The sequence below is a fragment of the Euleptes europaea genome, chromosome 11 (genome assembly GCF_029931775.1).
Source record: "Euleptes europaea isolate rEulEur1 chromosome 11, rEulEur1.hap1, whole genome shotgun sequence".
NCBI lineage: Eukaryota > Metazoa > Chordata > Lepidosauria > Squamata > Sphaerodactylidae > Euleptes > Euleptes europaea.
Genome location: NC_079322.1, coordinates 66,803,317 through 66,824,248, shown reverse-complemented (window position 1 = coordinate 66,824,248; position 20,932 = coordinate 66,803,317). Strand labels below are relative to the sequence as shown.

General features: G+C 44.3%; 1 protein-coding gene across 1 annotated transcript in view; it reads right to left on the bottom strand.

The window, feature by feature from the left end:
• The window catches only part of ADARB2 (adenosine deaminase RNA specific B2 (inactive)), a 273,461-nt gene that overhangs the window by 47,037 nt on the left and 205,492 nt on the right, over positions 1–20,932 (bottom strand). Inside the window, exon 6 of the mRNA XM_056857121.1 lies at positions 2,243–2,411. Within this exon, the coding sequence (XP_056713099.1) occupies positions 2,243–2,411 (169 nt within the window). The remainder of the gene's footprint in view (positions 1–2,242; positions 2,412–20,932) is intronic.

The window sequence follows — 20,932 nt, the reverse complement described above, 5'->3', positions numbered from 1 at the left end:
CATGCGTTGCAAAAGGGAACAGAACTAGGTATGAAGTAGTTTCCATCCAACTCTCATTTCCAAAGGCACTGGGGATAGGAAGTGTGGGTCTATGTGTGCGTCAGGAGAGCAGAGGCGTAAGCTCCGGGCTAAACCGAGACAGAGAGACATCTGTAGAAGCTGTTGGGAACACAGTTTTGTTTTGCTCCAAAAATTCCCTTCACACACAAAAATGTAGCATTGATCCAAATAACATAATAACATAACTGAATGTACAATGGAGATGGATCGATACAGAGCTTAAGACACAATGATTGCACTCCTGTCCCTAGAGAAACCGATGCCATTCTCCGCACAAAGCAAGCGCTGGGATCGCTAAATGGAGAAAACGTAATAATTTAATGTAAACCGAACATGAAAGAAGCAGAGACTATAAAGGGAGAGAATATCAATTATGGCCGATCCCTGTAGGGTTCTCATATTCTCCCTCCTCCTTTTAAGTTTATTTTTTGTTGTTTATTTAGTTTACAAAATGTATAACACCCTTTTCTGTCCTCACAAGGGCCACCAAGGCGGATAACAAATTGAAAAAACATGTAGTAATGTCGGATTTATACGACGCTGGATGGAAAACCTGTTAACAAATGGCTCGTCTTAAAGCTAAGTAGATGGGAAAGGCTCGGTAAAGATACTGCCAACCACGAGACATCTAGGTCAAGCTAATTCTTTAGCTGCTTCCTATGGCGTTGTTAGAAAGGGATTATTACGACCTACAGTTTTGGATTCCAGGGCTACTGTCTGCTTCGTATACCAGTGGGTGGCTCTTTTACGACCCAACCAATGTATTAATAACCACCGCCGTACAGCAGAGCAGGTTCGTTGCAAATAACTTTTACTGCGTGACTCAGCAGCCACAAGAAAGGAAAATACCTATAATGAGAAGACGTCTCGTCTTTCAATCTCTGGCCATTTACTGCTATTATCAGTCCTGCGTTCAAAGCCTTCGCCACAAAGCATGACTTTAACATTAAGGCGCCAACAGGCACTGGAGGAAAATCAGACTGGCACAAAATGGCTCCAGATAAAATCTGATGCCATTCGTATGCTTACTTGGCCTCAGGTCACCCCAAAACTTTGTGATAAGTGGGTCAGAAAAACAATTACATTGGAACTTTCATAAACAAAAGCTTACATATCCAAAACCGAGTGGTCAGAATTGCTGCCCCCCGACACAATATTTCAATATAGTCCAAAACCTGGCCTGTGTATAGCGTTGCGAACCTCCAGGTACTAGCTGGAGATCTCCCGCTATTACAACTGATCTCCATCCGATAGAGATCAGTTCCCCTGGAGAAAATGGCCGCTTTGGCAATTGGACTCTATGGCATTGAAGTCCCTCCGCTCCCCAAACCCTGCCCTCCTCAGGCTCTGCCCTAAAAACCTCCTGCCGGTGGTGAAGAGGGACCTGGCAACCCTATCCACGGCTGCAGTGATGCTGTTGCCAGAGAGCACAGAGGTGCATTATTAGCAATGGAATCTGATTTTTCTTTTGCGAACGAGTGCTACCTAATAGGACCTGATCTCACCTTTCCTTCTTTAACATGGGGGAAAGCTTAAAACAACTCTTGTTTTCTACTTAAGGCAGACTAACTGAGATGAACACCGGAAACCTCTTTGTTTACTCACATGGTTTGTTTACCGGCGTGGTGTAATGGTTAAGGGCGGTGGTTTGGAGCAGTGAACTCTGATCTGGAGAACCGGGTTTGATTCCCCACTCCTCCACAGGAGCGGCGGAGGCTAATCTGGTGAACTGGATTTGTTTCCCCGCTCCTCCACATGAAGCCAGCTGGGTGACCTTGGGCTAGTCACAGCTCTCTTAGAGCTCTCTCTGCCCCACCTACCTCACAGGGTGTCTGTTGCGGGGAGGGGAAGGGAAGGTGATTGTAAGCCGGTTTGAGTCTCCCTTAAGTGGTAGAGAAAGTCGGCATATCAAAACCAACTCTTCTTTATTTATTTACTTCATTTATACCCCACTTTGCTCTCTGTTGGGGACCAAAGTCGCTCACAACGTCCTCCTTTTCTCCATTGTATCCTCACAACAACACTGTGAGGCATGTTAGGCTGAGAGCAGGCGACCGGACCAAAGTCACCCAGCGAGCTTCCATAGCACAGCAGGGATTTGAATCTGGGTCTCCCAGATCCTAGTCCAGCACTCTAACCACTACGACATACCACACTGCAGCTTTCTCCCAAGCCAGCTTACCTCAGGTGCAGTTCCAGCTGTGAATAGAGGAAGTGAAGGAAGGCCCTCCGCGCCACGATCTCCGCGTGGCAATCGTTGACCACCAGTCCTTGGTCGTTAATGTATTCTCCATTTATACATTTGGTACCCGATGCCAGCACAATAACCTGACCCTGCCGGATGTCCAAACCTGTAGAAAGAGGGGAGGGGGGGATAAGACAAAAACAAAATAACAACTACGCAAACAAGGATGATGATGATGATTACTATTATTATTATTATTAATAATAATAATAATTTATTGCAGTCATAGACCAGTAAATATATTGCATTGCTATGCTACAAATCTAAAACCTTACATTAAAAATTGGTAACAGAATACAAAATACAGATAAAATACTATCAGCAGCATTTGTTTGGCAAAACCAATATTGATGTTTCTCCGCTGGATATCGCGTACTGCGCATGATTAGTCGGTCTCTTGGCAAGACCGAGACTGAAGTTCCTCTCATTGACATCGAGTACTGCACATGACCAGCCTCCAGAAGCGAGCCGGGTTGTTTTCCCCAAGACCGGGTCTTTCCGCCCAGGATTTTCCCGCATCTTGCTTATTATGCGTTCAGCTGCAAGTTTTTTTTCTACAGCTCCTTGCTTTAAGAGACTTTTGGTTTGCCTTAATACATGAGGGTGATTGTTTGTTACATGTAATCGTACAGGTGTCGTCTTAGTAATTTGTAATAGGTTTGTGATTTCTGATTGTAATACATGTTTTTTCTACTCAAGAGCCTAGTGCTGTATCGTTTTGGTTGCTTTTCTTGCTCCTTGCTTTTATCACCCCAGCACAAAAACTGGCCACTTGTTTTGAGATCATGGAGTTTTCGTCATTTAATAATTTATCCAGCCATACCTGCTCTGGACTTTCTGCGAATTTAACTACTATAGGATGGACAAACTTAACCCTCAGACCACTATAATATGGGCATCGAAAAAAGACATGCTTCATTGTCTCCACCTCTCCCATGGAACACGGGCAGAGTCTCTCTAGATATGGGTGTGGTTTTTTTTATTGTATTTGCCATCCAGTAATGCCGAGAGCATAGCCTCACATCTTGCCAGAGTGAAGGCTCTCCTAATTCGGTGGGCTTCAAGTTATGAGAGATAAGGGGCCGGGGCCATAATTGCTGGAGTGAGAGCGACTCAGCATGCCTTGACATTGGGGGGACGCTATTTTTCTCTAAGTTTGTAGTTGCTGTTTCTTTAATGAGATGTTGCTGTTTGGCTGAACTTGGGGGCTGCCCTCTAACTCCTCCTCCTTTCTCAGTTTGTCTCGCTCTCTTTCCACAAGGTCTGCAAAGGAGGCAGACGTTTCTACAGGTCTCTCCTGCATAAACCATAAAATCATACTTGCACTCACATGACACTGGATTAGCTAGCCACTTGTATAGGGACATGTATTCTTTAGATGAGGCTTTCTATCTTTTATCAACTGCAACAGGAATGTTAACAAACTAAACCTGAATAAATGTAAGTTCTACTTTTTTGCAATTTACTTCTTGGGAAGACTGAATTTATTGCACTCAGTATCTCGCTTCCATGACTGGGCAAACTCTGCTATATTAACCAAATATAAAACCCAATAATAATATGTTTAGATTTCATAGGGGCCCTGAAACCTGGTGTCTTGTTAAGATCGTGTTGTCGCTCTACATGCTCAGTCCTTTGTTTAACTAAGCTTTTTGCTTGTTCATAGTCTAACTTCAGCAAGGAAGATTTACAATTGGCTGTCAGAGCTACATCGTAATTGTCCGAGTCCTTGAAGACCACACTTTCATGCGGCGGCAGAGACAGCTGTAATAGGGTGCTACCGAAGATGATTACGTGGCCCTTGGAATACGCCGCAATCTCACATCGCGGCCCTATTAGAATAATGCCGGTCCCATTTGTCTGGACTGCTAATTCCCAGATAAAAGCCAGCCGCTAGGTTTTCCTCGCTGTAACTGTAACTACATCACTGTAACTACATCGCTGTAACTACATCACAGGAGATGCACATCCTGTATGGAGGGAATAAAGGCGTCTCCAGCAGCACTGAGAAATAAATAGTAGCCATGGTGAGAATTTTTGGCAGGGGTTGTTTTGTTTTTTAAATGATAGAAACATATGCTCCCCGTAATGGGAGCTTTCATTGCCATGCAACGTAGTATTAAAAAAAAAAAAGGTTTAGCGCCCCTCTTCTTTAGAAGCCATATGGAAGACACAGATCTTGCCAGTTCAGCTGGATCTTTAAATAAAAGCCAGCCCCTATTGCGGCATTCCTCAGTTACTTGTACTGGGTCTTCTCCTAGCCTAGGATTGCCAGCTCAAGGTTGGGAAATACCTAGAGATTTTGGGGGTGGAGCCTGGGGAGGATAGGGTTTGAGGAGGGGAGGGACTTCAATGGGGTATAAAGCCTGAGACTCCACCCTCCAAAGCAGCCACTTTCTCCATAGGAATTGGTCTCGGTCATTTGGAGATTAATACTAATAGCGGGAGATCTTCAGGCGCCACGTGGAGGCCGGCAACCCTGTTCTAGCCCCACAAGCTCTATTCTATTATTCTCAACTCACTTGTCTCACCACCAGGATTCACTCGCTCATAAACAGGGTTGCCAAACGCCAGGTGGTGCTGTGCTAACAAACTCACTTATGCTGAAATTAACTTAAGTTACAACAACAACCAGCACGTAGGCTCCAATGTGAAAAAATGGCACTAACACAAGCAATATTCCAACAATAACTGTCATCTCCTTCAAAATAAGGTGAGCTAACAGCACTGTTTCCCCACAGTAACACAAATAAATCAATGCAATCTCAAAAAAAGAATTAGGTGAACAACCCTAATGAGTTCCCCATGTGGGGGTACAGAACAGTCCAAAGTGTACAGGAACAATATTGCAAAGTCCGAGTTCCTTACGGTTCTGTCAACGTCAATGTTAACTTACCTTATTTTGAAGGAGATTACAGTTATTGTTGGAATATTGCTTGTGTTAGTGCCATTTTTTACATTGGAGCCTACGTGCTGGTTGTTGTTGAAACTCCAGGTGGCAGCTGGCGATCTCCTGGGATTACAACTGATCTCCAGGCGACGGAGATCAGTTCACCTGGAGAAAATGGCTGCTTTGGAAGGTGGACTCTCCATGCCATTATACCCCACCGACGTCCCTCCTCTCCCCAAACCCTACCCTCCTCAGGCTCCACCCCACAAAATCTCCAGTTATTTCCCAACCCAGAGCTGGCAAGCCTACTCATAAATGTTTCTGCTAGCTTATCAATGTATTTTGCTGACCCTGGTTATGACAGAATGGGGTTACCATTACCCACACAGAAGGCTGTCTTTAGAACTGCACTGTATATTATCAAATGGCAAAACTATGTTGGCTACTGTGTAGGGTTGCCAACCTCCAGGTACTGAAACGGAGTCTTCAGTACAAAAGTAGCAAAAAATCTTATTGGTGCTTACACATATAACAGCAACAATACAAGAGTGAAAGATACATATAAGAACAGTCATAGTTATATACAGTATGTACAATCTAAATAGGGTGCAGTCTCAGTGCACCAATTGCCATGTTCTTTCAAGTAAAAGTTGTATTTTCTTCAAAAAGTCCAGTAGTAGGTACTATCCCCAAAGCACACTTTTTGGGAAAAGGTGGGGGACGGCCGTTTCAAATCTTTTCTTCAGCCCCAAACCTAAATTAAATAAAGCATACAGTGTTGCATCTAGTATACATCTCAAAAGTAAGCTGTTTATGTATCAATACACTATGCAATACTTACAGTAAACATATCCAAATCGTACCCAATAGTCAAATCTTTCACTCTGTTCTCAGTCCCCCGAGGAACATTTACTTGAAAGAACATGGCAATTGGTGCACTGAGACTGCACCCTATTTAGATTGTACATACTGTATATAACTTTGACTGTTCTTATATGTATCTTTCACTCTTGTATTGTTGCTGTTATATGTGTAAGCAGTACAAAAATAGCAAAAAATCTTATTGGTGAAGACTCCGTTGCAGATTTTCTAACCATTGGTACTGGCACGGAGGTGCCTATTTTGTATTGTAACCTCCACGTACTAGCTGGAGATCTCCTGCTGTTATAACTGATCTCCAGCCGATAGAGATCAGTTCACCTGGAGAAAATGGCGGCTTTGGCAATTGGACCCAAAGGCATTGAAGTGGTTCCCCAAACCCCGCCTTACTCAGGCTCCCCCCCCCAAACCTCCCGCTGGTGGCAAAGAGGGACCTGGCAACCCTACCACTGTGCTCACATGATCCAGAGTTAGGGTAGCCATTGGGACACTGGGGGTCATCAGCATGGTGTGATGTAACTTCTGGGAAAACCTGGAAGTGACATCATGCCTTTCTATGAAGTGTCAGAAACTCTATGATAAAACCTATAGGCCCAAAGTTGACATGAAAACAGTTTTCAGCAATTGCTAGGGAGGACTGATGTCATTTCCAGGGAAACTTAAACTTAAAATGGGTAAAATGAATGGGTAAAAAATGAATGGGTAAAAAATGAATGATACAAACTGTTTGTAAATGGCACACTCAAAAATGTTTGCAGTGTAATAAGTTTTTGCAAGACTGTTGTTTCATTTTTCTGGCAGCCCAGAGGAACGACTATAGTCTAAGTAATTAAATAGCCATTAAAAAGAATTAAGCTCAGGAGACACATAGCATTAACACAACAGAGAACGAGAGCAAGAGAGCGAGAGAGCGAGAGAGAGAGAGAGAGAAATGTAGCGTTTTGTTTTTACCCTGCTTTAAATCCGACTATGCTGCCATACCAATTATTTACCACCCTACAGCCACACAATTTCATATGGACCAGGGAAACAGAACTTCTTTCGTTATTATAACCTTGACACCTGACCCATCTGCCTGGAAAAATGTCTGAATATTTCTTCCCCCTCCAAGCCTTGCATGAAATAACGTCTGGGATAAAAAAACTAGAAATAATGGGTGAAAAATTTATAACTATAGGTTTTTATTATTGGGCTAAACCCTCATAATAGTTTTCAATTTGAAAAGGAAATGGAGCAAGGTAACTGCATTGAGGGGGGGAAGCATGAGGTGGAAGAGTTGCTGTGTCAGCATGTGTGGGGGAATGGGATGGAGAGGAGGGAAAGAGAAAAGCAAAGGGAAATTATTGCTTTTAGTGGGGAAGATATTTTGTGCTGTCTTCTTTGGGGGGGGGGAAGAAATGAAGTTTATTAACTTCATTTGCAACACCTTTGCTTGTTATTTGCTATAGATTTGATTTTCCAGAGCTTTCCATGCCTGAGCTGGGCCAGAAAGGAAGGGTGCTGACTATACCTTTATATCTGAACGGCAATATTGCCAACTCTTGACATTGCACGAGAACCATCTGGACAGTGTCTGACCATGCCGTTCTACAAAGGTACAGAATGGTAAACAGAAAGGCTTGAATGCCCGCTCACTCATCCACATGCATAAAGAAGTAAGAATCGGTAATCATTTCTCTATTTCATTACAAAGGGTATGACAATGTGTGTTTGTGTGTGTGTGGGGGCAAAACCACTGGAAAGCATCTGTAGGTAGAGATCAAACACACCTAAGAAGCAGTCCACAAATGACCAGAGTCTTACCATAAGCCTGCTCAGGAAAAACTGAGACCAGGGGGCGCCAAATTATTCACTTGCGTTTTGCTCTTATTCCTGCAGAAAACGCTAAGGAATTCGCAGTGGTAACCGAATGTTCACACAGCAGTTCTCTCCACATTTTCTTTATATCAGTCCCCTACAGCTATAATCTGTCTCTTCCACTAGAGGGCTTTTTTAAAGAACTGAGAATTGACAGACCGCTGTAGTGTTATAACATTATAACTACCTACTGGAATAATTAATAGTTCCCATATCATTGGGGGGAATGCCCTTTTCATTGTGGAGTTATAAGAGTAAATACACAGCTTACACATTTCCCCTTAAAACACCACAGCAAAAGTGCTAGGCATATTTAAAAAGAAAGAAAGAAAGCTGCAATCTAGGACAGTGTTGCAATAGATTGTTATAACATTATAACGTTACTGAGCTATAGTAATCTGTCAATTACTGATTTTTTAAAAGTCCTCTGGGGTGTGTATAGTTGTGGGGGAAATGGTGGCTGTGGAGGCTAACAATACACACCTTTCCATCTACACACATTTTGACTGTGGTTTTTCCAAGATTATACTAAACCAGTATTTGAAACGATTGCAGCATAGAGGGGGGAAAGACAGAAGCAGGGTGAGCAGAGAATGATGTCATATGGATGTTCCCAAAGCAGTGCTGATATACAGAAACCAAGGTGGAGCAAACGTCCATGTGGAAACCGTTAGTGCCCTTTTGGTAAAATCCTCAAATTTAAAAGTAAACACAAAAGGAAGAGGGTTTGGAACACTACTGAACAACTGACTCTTTTAATGTATGGAAGTAAGCATGGAGTAGGGGTCACTGGGGGTGGGGGGGAGGCAGTTGTGAATTTCCTGCATTGGGCAGGGGGTTGGACTATATGACCCTGGTGTTCCCTTCCAATTCTATGATTCTAAGTACATGGTATATGAGGTGGCAGAGGTTAGGTGGGATGGGTGGAGGGAGAAATATAAGAAACTGCTGTGCACAGAATCAGTTCATCGGTTCGTCTAGTATTGGCTGAGGTCCAAAGGTAATATCATTCCCAATCTTTACCCAAAGATGCCATGGACTGCAAAGCACGCGCTCCAGCAACAAATTATGGCCATCTCCATATACTAGTTTAGATCCCAAATATGTAGGTCGGTCTGGGGTTTAAATTCCTGCTTTCAAGCTACTTTTTCTGATTATGAATGATTTCTACGGCAATTCTAGCCCTGTTGAAATAAAAGGGTAAAAATCTTCTTCTACAACTTACTGTAGGTTCCCCCCCAAAATCGTTTGCATGCTGTGAGTCCTTCCTAAAGCTCTGTTGTCTCTAATACCCCACTGAATCATTTTGTAAATTGCAAATGTTTTCAGTTACTTGTAACCCAGCTTTCCAAATAGACCATTATCAGCAATGCAAATGTTTTCAGCCTTGTAAATAACCCATTATCAGCAATGCAAATGTTATCAGTCCCATGCAACCTAATTTGCTCTCTTGAAAAATGGAACATTGCTACCTTTCCCTTCTGCCTGATGAAGAGATCCGTGAAACATAAAAGCTTCCAAACTCTTGTGTGTGTGTAAAGAGCCTTCAAGTCGCAGCCGACTTATGGCGACCCCTTTTGGGGTTTTCATGGCAAGAGACTAACAGAGGTGGTTTGCCCGTGCCTTCCTCTGCACAGCAACCCTGGTCTTCCTTGGTGGTCTCCCATCCAAATACTAACCAGGGCTGACCCTGCTTAGCTTCTGAGATCTGACAAGATCAGGCTAGCCTGGGCCATCCAGGTCAGGGCTCCAAACTCTTACACAACTAAAAAAAATGTAACTCTAGCTTGGTCAGCAAACCTGTAATATGCCATAGAAATAATTTTCTTTCTTTCCTCCCCAAGATGTGTTAGGGCAATTTCCAGTTTGCCCGTTAGAAGATGAGAGTCTGGGACAGACCTAACAGAAAAGTGTTTGGAAAATGGGATTTGGATCCCTACCTGAAGAAGTTTTCCTATGTAAGAAACAGTGAGCTGTTGCTGATTGTACCTACCAACAATGTTTGAATAATGCTTACCATCAGTTTATATTCAATGACTGCCCAACGAAAGTGTAGAATTTATTAGAAAAAACACTGGATTCAGCATGCAGATAATTTCAGTGTTCGTTCATGAATAATGCAAGTTTCTGGGATTTACAGCTAAACAGAAAAAAAACTGGAAAGTGTGTAGGTTATATGTGCCGTGACCTGGATAGCTCAGGCTAGCCTGATCTCATAAGATCTCAGTGTTCCAAGGAATACCAGCGTTGTGACATTGAGGCAGGCAATGGCAAACCACCTCTGAATGTCTCTTGTCTTGAAAACCCCACCAGGGGTTGCCATAGGGTTGCCAGGTCCCTCTTCACCACTGGTGGAAGGTTTTTGGAGCAGAGCCTGAGGAGGGCGGGGTTTGGGGAGGGACTTCAATGCCATAGAAAATTGCCAAAGCGGCCATTTTCTCCAGGAGAACTGATCTCTATTGGCTGGAGATCTGTTGTGGAGATCTCTAGCTAGTACCTGGAGGTTGGCAACCCTAGGTTGCCATAAGTCGTGACTTGATGGAAAAAAAAAAGAAGGCTATAAGGCCTTGCAGAAACAAGAAGGGTGGAGCTAATCGGGATTGTGGCTGGCAGACTAGCAATGCACTCCTGCGTGTGTGTGTGTAAAGTGCCGTCAAGTTGCAGCCGATTTATGGCGACCCCTTTTTTTGGGTTTTCATGTCAAGAGACTAACAGAGGTGGTTTGCCAGTGCCTTCCTCTGCACAGCAACCCTGGTATTTCTTGGAGATCTCCCATCCAAATACTTGCCAGGGCTGACCCTGCTTAGCTTCTGAGATCTGACGAGATCAGGCTAGCCTGGGCTATCCAGGTCAGGGCAATTCACTCCTACATCCTTCTAAATCCAGGAAAGACTATGGGTTTAGAACAGTGTAATTCTGTTTACAATAGCATTGTGATAACAGACAGGGTTGCCAACCTCCAGGTAGGACCTGGAGCTCTCCCAGAATCACACTGGAAATCCCAGAATTTCCAGACTGCAGAGAACAATTCCCTCAGAGAAAATGGCTGCTTTGGAGGATGGACTCCACGGCATGAACCCATGAACACATGAAGCTGCCTTATACTGAACCAGACCCTTGGACCATCAAAATCAGTATTGTCTACTCAGACGAGCAGCGACTCTCCAGGGTCTCAGGCAGAGGTCTTTCACGTCACCTACTTGCCTAGGCCCTTTAACTGGAGATGCCAGGGATTGAACCTGGGACCTTCTGCAAGCCATGTAGAAGCTCTACAAACTGAGGCACAGCCCCTCCCCTACACCCCGCTGAGGTCCCTCCTCTTCCCAAATGCTGCCATACTGGGGCAACATCCCAAATCTCTAGGAATTTCCCAGACTGGAGCTGGTAACCTTAATGCCAGAAGATGTAGAGGTGTGGTATAGAAATTAGAGTTTTAACCAGTGTGGTGTAGAGGTTAGAGTTTTAAAGGATCTAGGAGACCCATGTTCAAATCCACACTCTGCCTTGGAAGCTCGCTGGGTCCAGTTACTCTCAGCCTGACCTACTGCAAAGGGTTGTTGTTGTGAGGATAAAATGGAGGCGAGGAGAACTATGTAATCTGCTTTGGGACCGCACTATGGAGAAAGGCAGGGCATAATTGAAGTAAAGAAATGAATAAGATCCGTGAACAAATCTGCCATGGATTTTTGATGGTTTGGGCAGAAGCCGAATTCGGATCAGGATTGTAGCACACGGGTTTTTCCCCAACCTCTTTCCCTACACCATTTTCCTGAGGCAAATTACCCAACGTGTTTCTTCCACAGAGCAAAAGCAGCTCTGGATGGATGGGAGCACTGAAACCAAGAAAAGAGGATGGAGGGAAAGGGTTTATACCTTCCCCTGCGCAAGAACCCTGTTCCCCATTGCTGCCCTGGCGACCATTAATTTGTCTAATCTCCTTTTTTAAAGTCATGGATGTTACCAGCCATCACTCTTATAAGAATGAATCCCACAAGTTGCCCATTAAATGAAGAAGTACTTCCTTTTGGTCTGCCCTAAATCCCCAGCCAATCAACTTCATTGGGTGTCTCTGAGATCCAGTGTTTTAGGAGAGGGAGAAAAAGATATTTCAGTCCCCTTACTCCATATTATGCATAAGTGTATGAATTTCCATAATCACTTAATCATCTTTTTTTCCCCGTGACTGGAAGCCACAGTCTTTAACTTGTAAGGGAACATATACAAAGGTGCTAAATAAATAAGAAAACCCATCAGCCTTCAAGCTTCGTATACAGCGGCACACAAAAAAGATAACTTTGTTATTCTACATACTTGCATATGGAACAAGCAACCTTCCCCTGCACAAATCAGGCTTTAGATAGATAGATAGATAGATAGATAGATAGATAGATAGATAGATAGATAGATAGATAGATAGATAGATAGATAATATATGGATATCTATATATAATATAGATATATAATCCACCTCTTATTAGGTTGGTGATGACTGACATGAACTGCTTGTTCACCATAAAGGAGAGCTAGAAATAATGATAGTTTAAAGTCACCCTTGTGAATTATTCATGGCATACAATTTCATGTAATTTTCAACGATGGTTCATCTCTAGATGGTAAGCAATAATTTGGTGTTCATTCTTTGTTTCCTGTTTAACAAATCAATCAAAAGAATTCTCTATTGTTTTCTGCCAACACTGGTGTATGAATGCATGCACAGATATATTTATATAGCTATTGTATTTGGGTTCAGAACTTTAATAAACCTCCACCTCTACTCCTGATAATTTTATCCATTCTATATTGTGGAAGAGACTTTGGTTTAGTTTAAGGCATGAATATTTTTCAGTAGCCTAGACAGTCACCGTGGACAACCCAGGTTTCTTTTGTGATGGTACCAGTCAGAAAACCCATCATAATCAACAAGAAAGGAATGCTTATTTTGGAGAAGCATGCTTTTGATGAAGGCCTCGACCCTGGCAAGTATTTGGATGAGAGACCTCCAAGGAATGCCAGGGTCGCTACACAGAGGCAGGCAATGGCAAACCACGTCTGAACATCTTTTGCCTTGAAAACTCTATGGCAGGGGTGGGGAACCTTTTTTCCGCCAAGGGAAATTTGGATATTTATAACATCATTCGGGGTCCGTACAAAATTATCCACTTAACAATTAGTTGATCAATACGTTTCTCCATGGCCCTGGTGGGAAAGGGTTAATACAGTTTATTGGGTGGTCCTAGCAGCTCCATAGCTAATGACTCTTCTGAAAGGGGGGGGGAAAGGTTCATTTTCTCGGCAAAACAAACTCACATCTGCCTTGAATAGAGGCTATTCCTTTCCGCGGGAGGGGGCGGATCACCAGTTTTAGATCCTTCTGAGCTAGAGATCTGTCAGGACCCACGAAGTTCTCAGATTAAAAGGGTACATCCACATGACATTGGGTTTATTCTGAACATGTCTGGAGGTGTTCCCAGGGCATCTAAGGGGAATCTTCACAGTGGCTGTGGATATGTCCTGTATCACCACTACAGGAAGGAGGTCAGAGCTAAGCTCTGCTTTCAAAATTGTGTGACATTTATCTTCAAACTATCCATCACCATTCAATGGTGTGAACTGGATCAGGAAAGTCTTGGAGGCAGAAGCGTCATTGAAAAGATGGGGCTCACCCAGTCCCGTCCAGAGGGATATACCCTCCAACTTAAAAGCACCAGCTTCAACAGCTGCTGAACAAGCTTTGTTCTGAAGAAGACTGCTCACCCGTGTGGATGAGCAGTCTCCTTCACAAGAGCTGCCTTGGTCAAGACTTCGGCTGGCTCCAATATCACCCCTCCCCAAAAACCTGCTCTCAAACTGAAGGTTGCCCCGAGTAGAGGCTTCGTTTCCCTACCCCAGTCCTCCATGGCAGCCATTCTCCCCATATGCCACAGATGGGGAGCCTTTTCTTTTTTAATCAATTGACAGGCCATTATTGTGATAAAACTTTACAATAGTCTGTCGCTACAGTTCTCTGAAGTCCCAGCAACATTAAAAAAGGCAGTCTCTAGTCTGTTTCATGGCAAGGATGTAAGGGGAAAAGCACAGTTCCACAACAAAAAGGGCAGGGAAATTTATGCTAATGTGGGTGCGGCTAGGAAGATCCCGACTCTCTCATCCACATGGATGCCACCCCAGCTTTGCTGTGGTCTTTCCCAAAGAGTCACAGCAAAGCAGTTTTGGATTTGCAGGATCAATGGGGAAAAACCAGGGGATGCACAGAAGCACCAGAATGCTGTGGGAAGGTGGGAAAACAGCATCCAATCCAGGCCAAACAAGCTATGTGTAAGTAAGGGGAGGGGCCGTGGCTCAGTGGTAGAGCATCTGCTTGGCATGCAGAAGATCCCAGGTTCAATCCCTGGCATCTCTGGTAAGGACCAGGTAGTAGGTGATGTGAAAGACCTCTGCCTGACACCCTGGAGAGCCGCTGCCAGTCTGAGTAGACAATACTGACATTGATGGACCGAGGGTCTGATTCAGTATAAGGAAGCTTCATGTGTTCGTGACCTCTGGAAGATTAGCGCACTTTCTGTTCCCATTCAAGGGAATTCAGAAAGAGAACCCCATTTCTCCCCAGTTTTTCTATAGCCCTATTCACTAGGGATCCAAGACAAGTCGGCTCAGGCCCATGGAACACCACAGGACAGAGAGAAGCCGATGCTGACAAACTGGATGTAAATCAAGAGCGGCCACAAAACCCGATTAAGCGTTTGCAAGTTTGGAAGGAGAGATTAAAACAAAAGCGTATCGCTTCGCTCCCTGACAGCTAAGGGAATAGGATCTCCACCCACAAGTATCTGAAAGGGGCGAGCCCAAAGAAGGAGAGGGTGTTCAGCATTTTCTGGGGTGGGGGGGTGTTATAAAGAGAAAGAGCAACAAAAACAAAGAAAGGAAAAGGGAGAGTTGAACAACAAAAGAGAGCTATTATTAACAGCGAAGGCTCTTTAGAATGGAAGGATCTCCCAGAGGAAGCGCTGAGAGCCCCTCTGCTAATTGAGACATTTAAATCTCGATTAGGAAAAGAGAGTGGACTATCGGGAACAATCGAGCCCTGGCAGAGGCGTGGATGTGATGACTTTGCAGACTTCTCCGGTTCTCATTTCTATGGCCCATTTCATTTACTCCCCTCTGTGCCAAGAGAAAAGAATGGAGCCCCGGCGAGGAGAACACTGACTTAGCAGAATAATTTCTCCCTCTGCCGCTCTTCCAGAGAATTGTGCGTTGTTGCTGGGTTTTTTTTTTTTTTGATCAATGCGTTTTGGGATAGAGGAAGCTGTGAATCTGGCTCCGGCCCCGGTATCTGGACTGTCAGGGAATCATTTCCAGAACTTCTCAGACCCTCGTCTATGATTTACCCCCTGCGGTTTATGATGCAAAGTACGATTGTATTTTAATAGCCACGTGTAGCTTGTCACACAAATCAAAACATTTTTTGGAGGGGGGGGGCTACGTTATCCGCTGCTGCAACTCCAGGGGGAGGAGGAACGACTCTAGATTTCCATCGCTCTCCCTGTGTGTTTGGCCATCCAACCTCTGCTTAAAGACCTCCAAAGGCGGGGACTCCACCACCCTCCGAGGCAACGCGTTCCACCGTCGAACAGCCCTCACCGTCAGAAAGTTCTTCCTAACGTTAAGGTGGAATCACTTTTCTATTAGTTTAAATCCATTACTCCATGTCCTAGTCTCTGGAGCAACAAAGAACAAGCTAGTTCCCTCATCAACATGACATCCCTTCAAATATTTAAACATGGCTATCATGACTCCCCTCAACCTTCTCTTCTCCAAACTAAACAAACCCAACTCCCTAAGTCTCTCCTCATAGGGCATGGATTCCAGACCTTTGACCATTCTGGTTGCCCTCCTCTGGACATGCTCCAACTTGTCAACATCCCTCTTAAATTGTGGACTATCGGGAACAATCAAGCCCTGGCGGAGGAGTGGATGTGATGACTTTGCAGACTTCTCCCCCCCCCCCCCACAGCAGACACCCTGTGAGGTAGGCAAGGTTAAGAGAGTGTGACTAGCCCAAGGTCACCCAGCTGGCTTCGTGTGTGGAAGTGGGGAAACAAATCCAGTTCACCAGATGAACGTCTCCCACTCATGTGTACAAGTGGGGAGACCAACCTGGTTCACCAGATTAGCCTCCGCCTCTCATGTGGAGGAGTTAGGGTTGCCAGCCTCCAGGTAATAGCTGGAGATCTCCTGCTATTACAACTGATCTCCAGCCGATAGAGATCAGTTCACCTGGAGAAAATGGCCGCTTTGGCAATTGGACTCTATGGCATTGAAGTCTCTCCCCTCCCCAAACCCCGTCCTCCTCAGGCTCTGCCCCAAAATCTCCTGCCGGTGGCGAAGAAGGACCTGGCAACCCTAGGAGGAGTGGGGAATGAAACCCGGTTCTCCAGATCAGAGTCCACCGCTCCAAACCACTGCTCTTAACCACTACGTATGGTTAAATGTATGGGCCATCCACGACAGAATGTGTGAAGAAGTCCCCCTGAGCATTGTCCAGGAAAGAATTTCGTCAAGCTTGCATGCTCGATCTTGCCGTTTTGAGTTCAGAGGATGCTTAGAGTTATGTATGTAAATAGTTAGGTGGGTAAGCAGGGGGAGACCTAGGAGCTTGAGTCCCAGGTGAAGGCTCCTAAACCCTGCTCGCGCTATTGGCCCAAGCCAGCGTGCCCCATTGGCCCTAAGCCGGGTTGTGCCATTGGCGACCCGGGGGTTGTTCCCCCTTATCACGGATCAGGGGGGGAGTGGCCGCAAGCGGCCAGGGGGAAATATAAGCGGGGCCGGTTCACACAGTTCTCAGTTCTGTTCTGTACTACAATAAAGCATTGTGTTGGAACTCCGTCTCGACCTCGTGTGTCCTCCCCACACGGACTTAACACTTAGCATAGCATCTTGGGTCCTTAAGCTGCCGGTCTATTGTAACCCTCTGGTAATATATTTTACTAGCTTCCAACTTGGTGGTAAACTCTGGGCTAGAAATCGATTGCCCGTCAATATTGTTGATTACACTTGGGTGCCGTGCATTGTGAATCCTAAAATGACTAGCAAGATCCATGGAGACAGACGGCCAACTTTTTACTTTTCCTCCTGCTACTCCACTTAGCAATTATTAAGATCCATTTCATGAGATATGGGTGATAATTTGCCGTCTTTTATCACAGCGTGAAATTGCTGTTTTGGAGCCCCTTTTGTCCACTTCATCTTTATTTCATATAAGATAACCGAAAAGGCCTCCCCGCTTGCTTTTAAGATCAAAGTGATTGTCAGCTTCATAACAAAAAAAGAGGAGAGAGAAAATTGGAGTCAGATACAGAGAAAAGAAATCAATGTATAGCTCTCTTCTGTGAGATTCCGTACCTCCTCTTCTGAAGAGGACTGAACTTCTTAGATTATGTATTTTGAAGAGGGGAGAAAAAAGGACAGTAATGTTTCTGTCTATATTTAAACTGTCAAGATGTATCGAGTTCAAATGGGAAAATTGTGTTTAAATACTAGCCTCCCTTCATCTGCTGTAAAAGTGCAGGGCTTTATTTCCTGAAGAGGGACTCTGGAAATAATAGATGAGCCGTAGAATGCATGACAGGGATTCTTTATGATGCCCGGTGATTACAGGTGGGGAGGGAAAGCACTATTACAAATCCCAAATAGTAAAAAGTCGTATTACCAAACCTCACTCCCAAATCAAGACTGTCTTAAATCATAAAGGTTCCAGAAATAATATTTAAATATATTTCGGGCTTTCTTTTAGAAACATGGTATCTGGTAGTGGTAGGACCACATCTCTGTGGGTTCTGTATGAAATACCCTACAATTCCTGAGTGTGTTCGTGGTTAGTTATGGACCCTGATTACTCAAGGCAAGTGAAAAGGACATAGTGCGTGTCAAAATGCATGTCTGGCTCTTTGGGGCCCCAGAAATCTCGACTCAGCTTGGAAGCCTGATATTATCTTTGATTACCCCACTTGAGTCCTTGGCTATATGCAGGGAATTTGGGGGAGTAGTGGGACCATCTCTCCATTTGCACTGAGTTTTGGAGAAAAAGAAGAAGAGTTGGCTTTTATATGCCGACTTTCATTACCACTTAAGGAAGAATCAAACTGGCGTACAATCACCTTCCTTTCCTTTCCCCACAATAGACAACCTGTGAGGTAGGTGGGGCTGAGAAAGCTCTAAGAGAGCTGTGACTAGCCCAAGGTCACCCAGCTAGCTTCACGTGTAGAAGTGAAGTGAAGCAATGCTGATTCTGTGACCTTAGGCAGATGATGAGAGGGAGGGCATCTTGGCCATCTTCTGGTCACTAGGGGTGTGGAGGGGGGAGGTAGCTGTGAATTTCCTGCATTGTGCAGGGGATTGGACTTGATGGCCCTGGTGGTCCCTTCCAACTCTATGATTCTATGATTCTGTAAGTCAGGAATAAAACCCGCTTTTCCAGATTATAGTCCACCGCTCCAAACCACCGCTCTTAACCACTGATGGCTCTCACACCAAGCTGTCTCTCTTCATACCAGGAATTACATAAGGCAGGAAGTAGCCAAAACACATTCTGTTGAGTAAGAGATGAGATTTGTCCTATGAACCAGGGTTGCTTCACAGAGGAAGTCGGTGGCAAATCACCTCTGTTCATTTCTTGCCTTGAAAACCTTATGAGGCCAGATCCCTTGCCTAGATCAGGGCTTCTTAAACTTTTTCCACTCACGACCTCTTCTTGCCCAAGAAATTTTCATGCGACCCCGGGTATATAGGTATATAAAATAGGTATACAAATCAAACATTTCCTGATAATAAATCATAAAGAAATTTTACTATTGCCAAATTTTTTGCGACCCCCCACATTCAGTTATGCACTCCCGTCTGGGATCGCGACCCACAGCTTAAGAAGCTTTGGCCTAGATGATCCACCTGGATCCTTCCAGCTCCATAGTTCTATGATATGGATTTTGGAATGGACTTTTGGTTAATAGAGGGATGGGATGATGGTGGATTAGGAGGCCTTCGTTCTATTCCAGTCCTACAGTGGTTCAGTTCGGTTTGGTGATCTAATACATGCCTGTAGCAGTTAACATATTGCACAGCCTGAGCCTACAGCATAATGCCAGTTTGTTCCAGATAATTTAGCAAGCCTCCTCTGAATATGCATCGGATACCTCCTGCCTTTTCTGAAAAATTGTCTGTCAGGCTCCAAACATATGTATATCTTGAGATAATCATCAGCATTTGATACACGATTTGCTGCCTTTGTACTTTTCAGAGCTGAAATGAAACTGTGTGTAGGATGCAAAACACCTGGGATTGGATCATACTTCCAAAGTTTCGTCCATGCATCTAACTCCGGAGAGTTATGACAAATGCCACTGCTGTTAAACCACTAAAAAAACAACATAGAACTGTTATGAGATTTGACTCACAGCTCAGTATAATAGGTAATGTCTCTGTTGTTAATATATTGGTTGTATTTTTATTAACAGTAATAAAATATAAATATAAAACAATTCAATTTTGAATACTCTCAGTTATCCAATACCCTAACGTTTACCCCTTGGGAAGTAGCACTCTTATTTATCTGAACTGGAGGGAATTAAACTGCACGTAGTGTAAAATTCTACCAAATGTATTCAAACAGTCCAATCATCTAATGTGCCCATAATCCAAGCTCCATGATTTGTGAAAACTAAGATGTTGCCTTCTCGGATCAGGGCCTTTCCTGTGCTAGCCCCTATGTTGCGGAACGTCTTCTCCAGTGAGGAATCAGTAGAGGCATGGGTAACCTGTGCTGTTTCTCTTGCTGGTGTTTTAAGGATGTATTCAGTATTGTCTTTTTATATATAAAAATGATTTTACACATTCACTGCTTTGGGGTAGAAAGTACAACAGTGACCGTTGAAAATGATGCTGTAGATCAGGGCTTCTTAAACGTTTTCCCACTCGCAACCCCTTTTCGCACGAGAAATTTTTACGAGACTCTGGGTATATAGGTATATAAAACAGGTATACAAATCAAACATTTACTGATAATAAATCATAAAGAAATTTATTATGAAACAATTCTTTGGTAGACACATAATTTTACCATTTACTGTCGAAGGCTTTCACGGTCAGAGTTCATTGGTTCTCGTAGGTTATCCGGGCTGTGTAACCGTGGTCTTGGTATTTTCTTTCCTGACGTTTCGCCAGCAGCTGTGGCCGGCATCTTCAGAGGAGTAACACTGAAGAGAGACACTGTCCTTCAGTGTTACTCCTCTGAAGATGCCGGCCACAGCTGCTGGCGAAACGTCAGGAAAGAAAATACCAAGACCACGGTCACACAGCCCGGACAACCTACGAGGACCAATTACCATTTACTGTTGCCAAATTTTCCGCGACCCCCACATTCAGTTACGCGACCCCCATATGGGGTCATGACCCACAGTTTAAGAAGCTTTGCTGTAGATGACCCAGGAAAAGGCAGGCATCCCTGCTCAATCAAGCCAAAGCAGGTATGATTTAAACGGGGACGAAAGTAGCTGAGACTTCCACTTGACTTTGCATTACCAGGCAGATTTTTAGGGGAAAGCTTGCTGAGTATGGTCAAGAGAAGAGCTGTCCATATGGCTTTGTATACAAGTCAAAGTGACCAAAAACTGAGCATCACATGCAATCTTCCCAGGAGAAGTTTGGCCCTCACAGCTGTCTTCCAGTGTCTGTTCCACTGGTCCATGTCTGGCCCACCACCAATAGGTGGTCTGGCCCACCACCTATTGCCACCGCCATCTTGGGGATGATGCATATCACCCTGTCACATGAGCAGCTTGCAGGTATAATTGTCAAAAAGGCTGTTGTACAGAGATAGAATCTACCAATGCTGCTTCCATGCCAGTTTACGTACAGCAGCCTAATACCCAAGATGCATTAGCAGAAGTCTAGGGGAGGGGCCGTGGCTCAGTGGTAGAGCCTCTGCTTGGCATGCAGAATGTCCCAGGTTC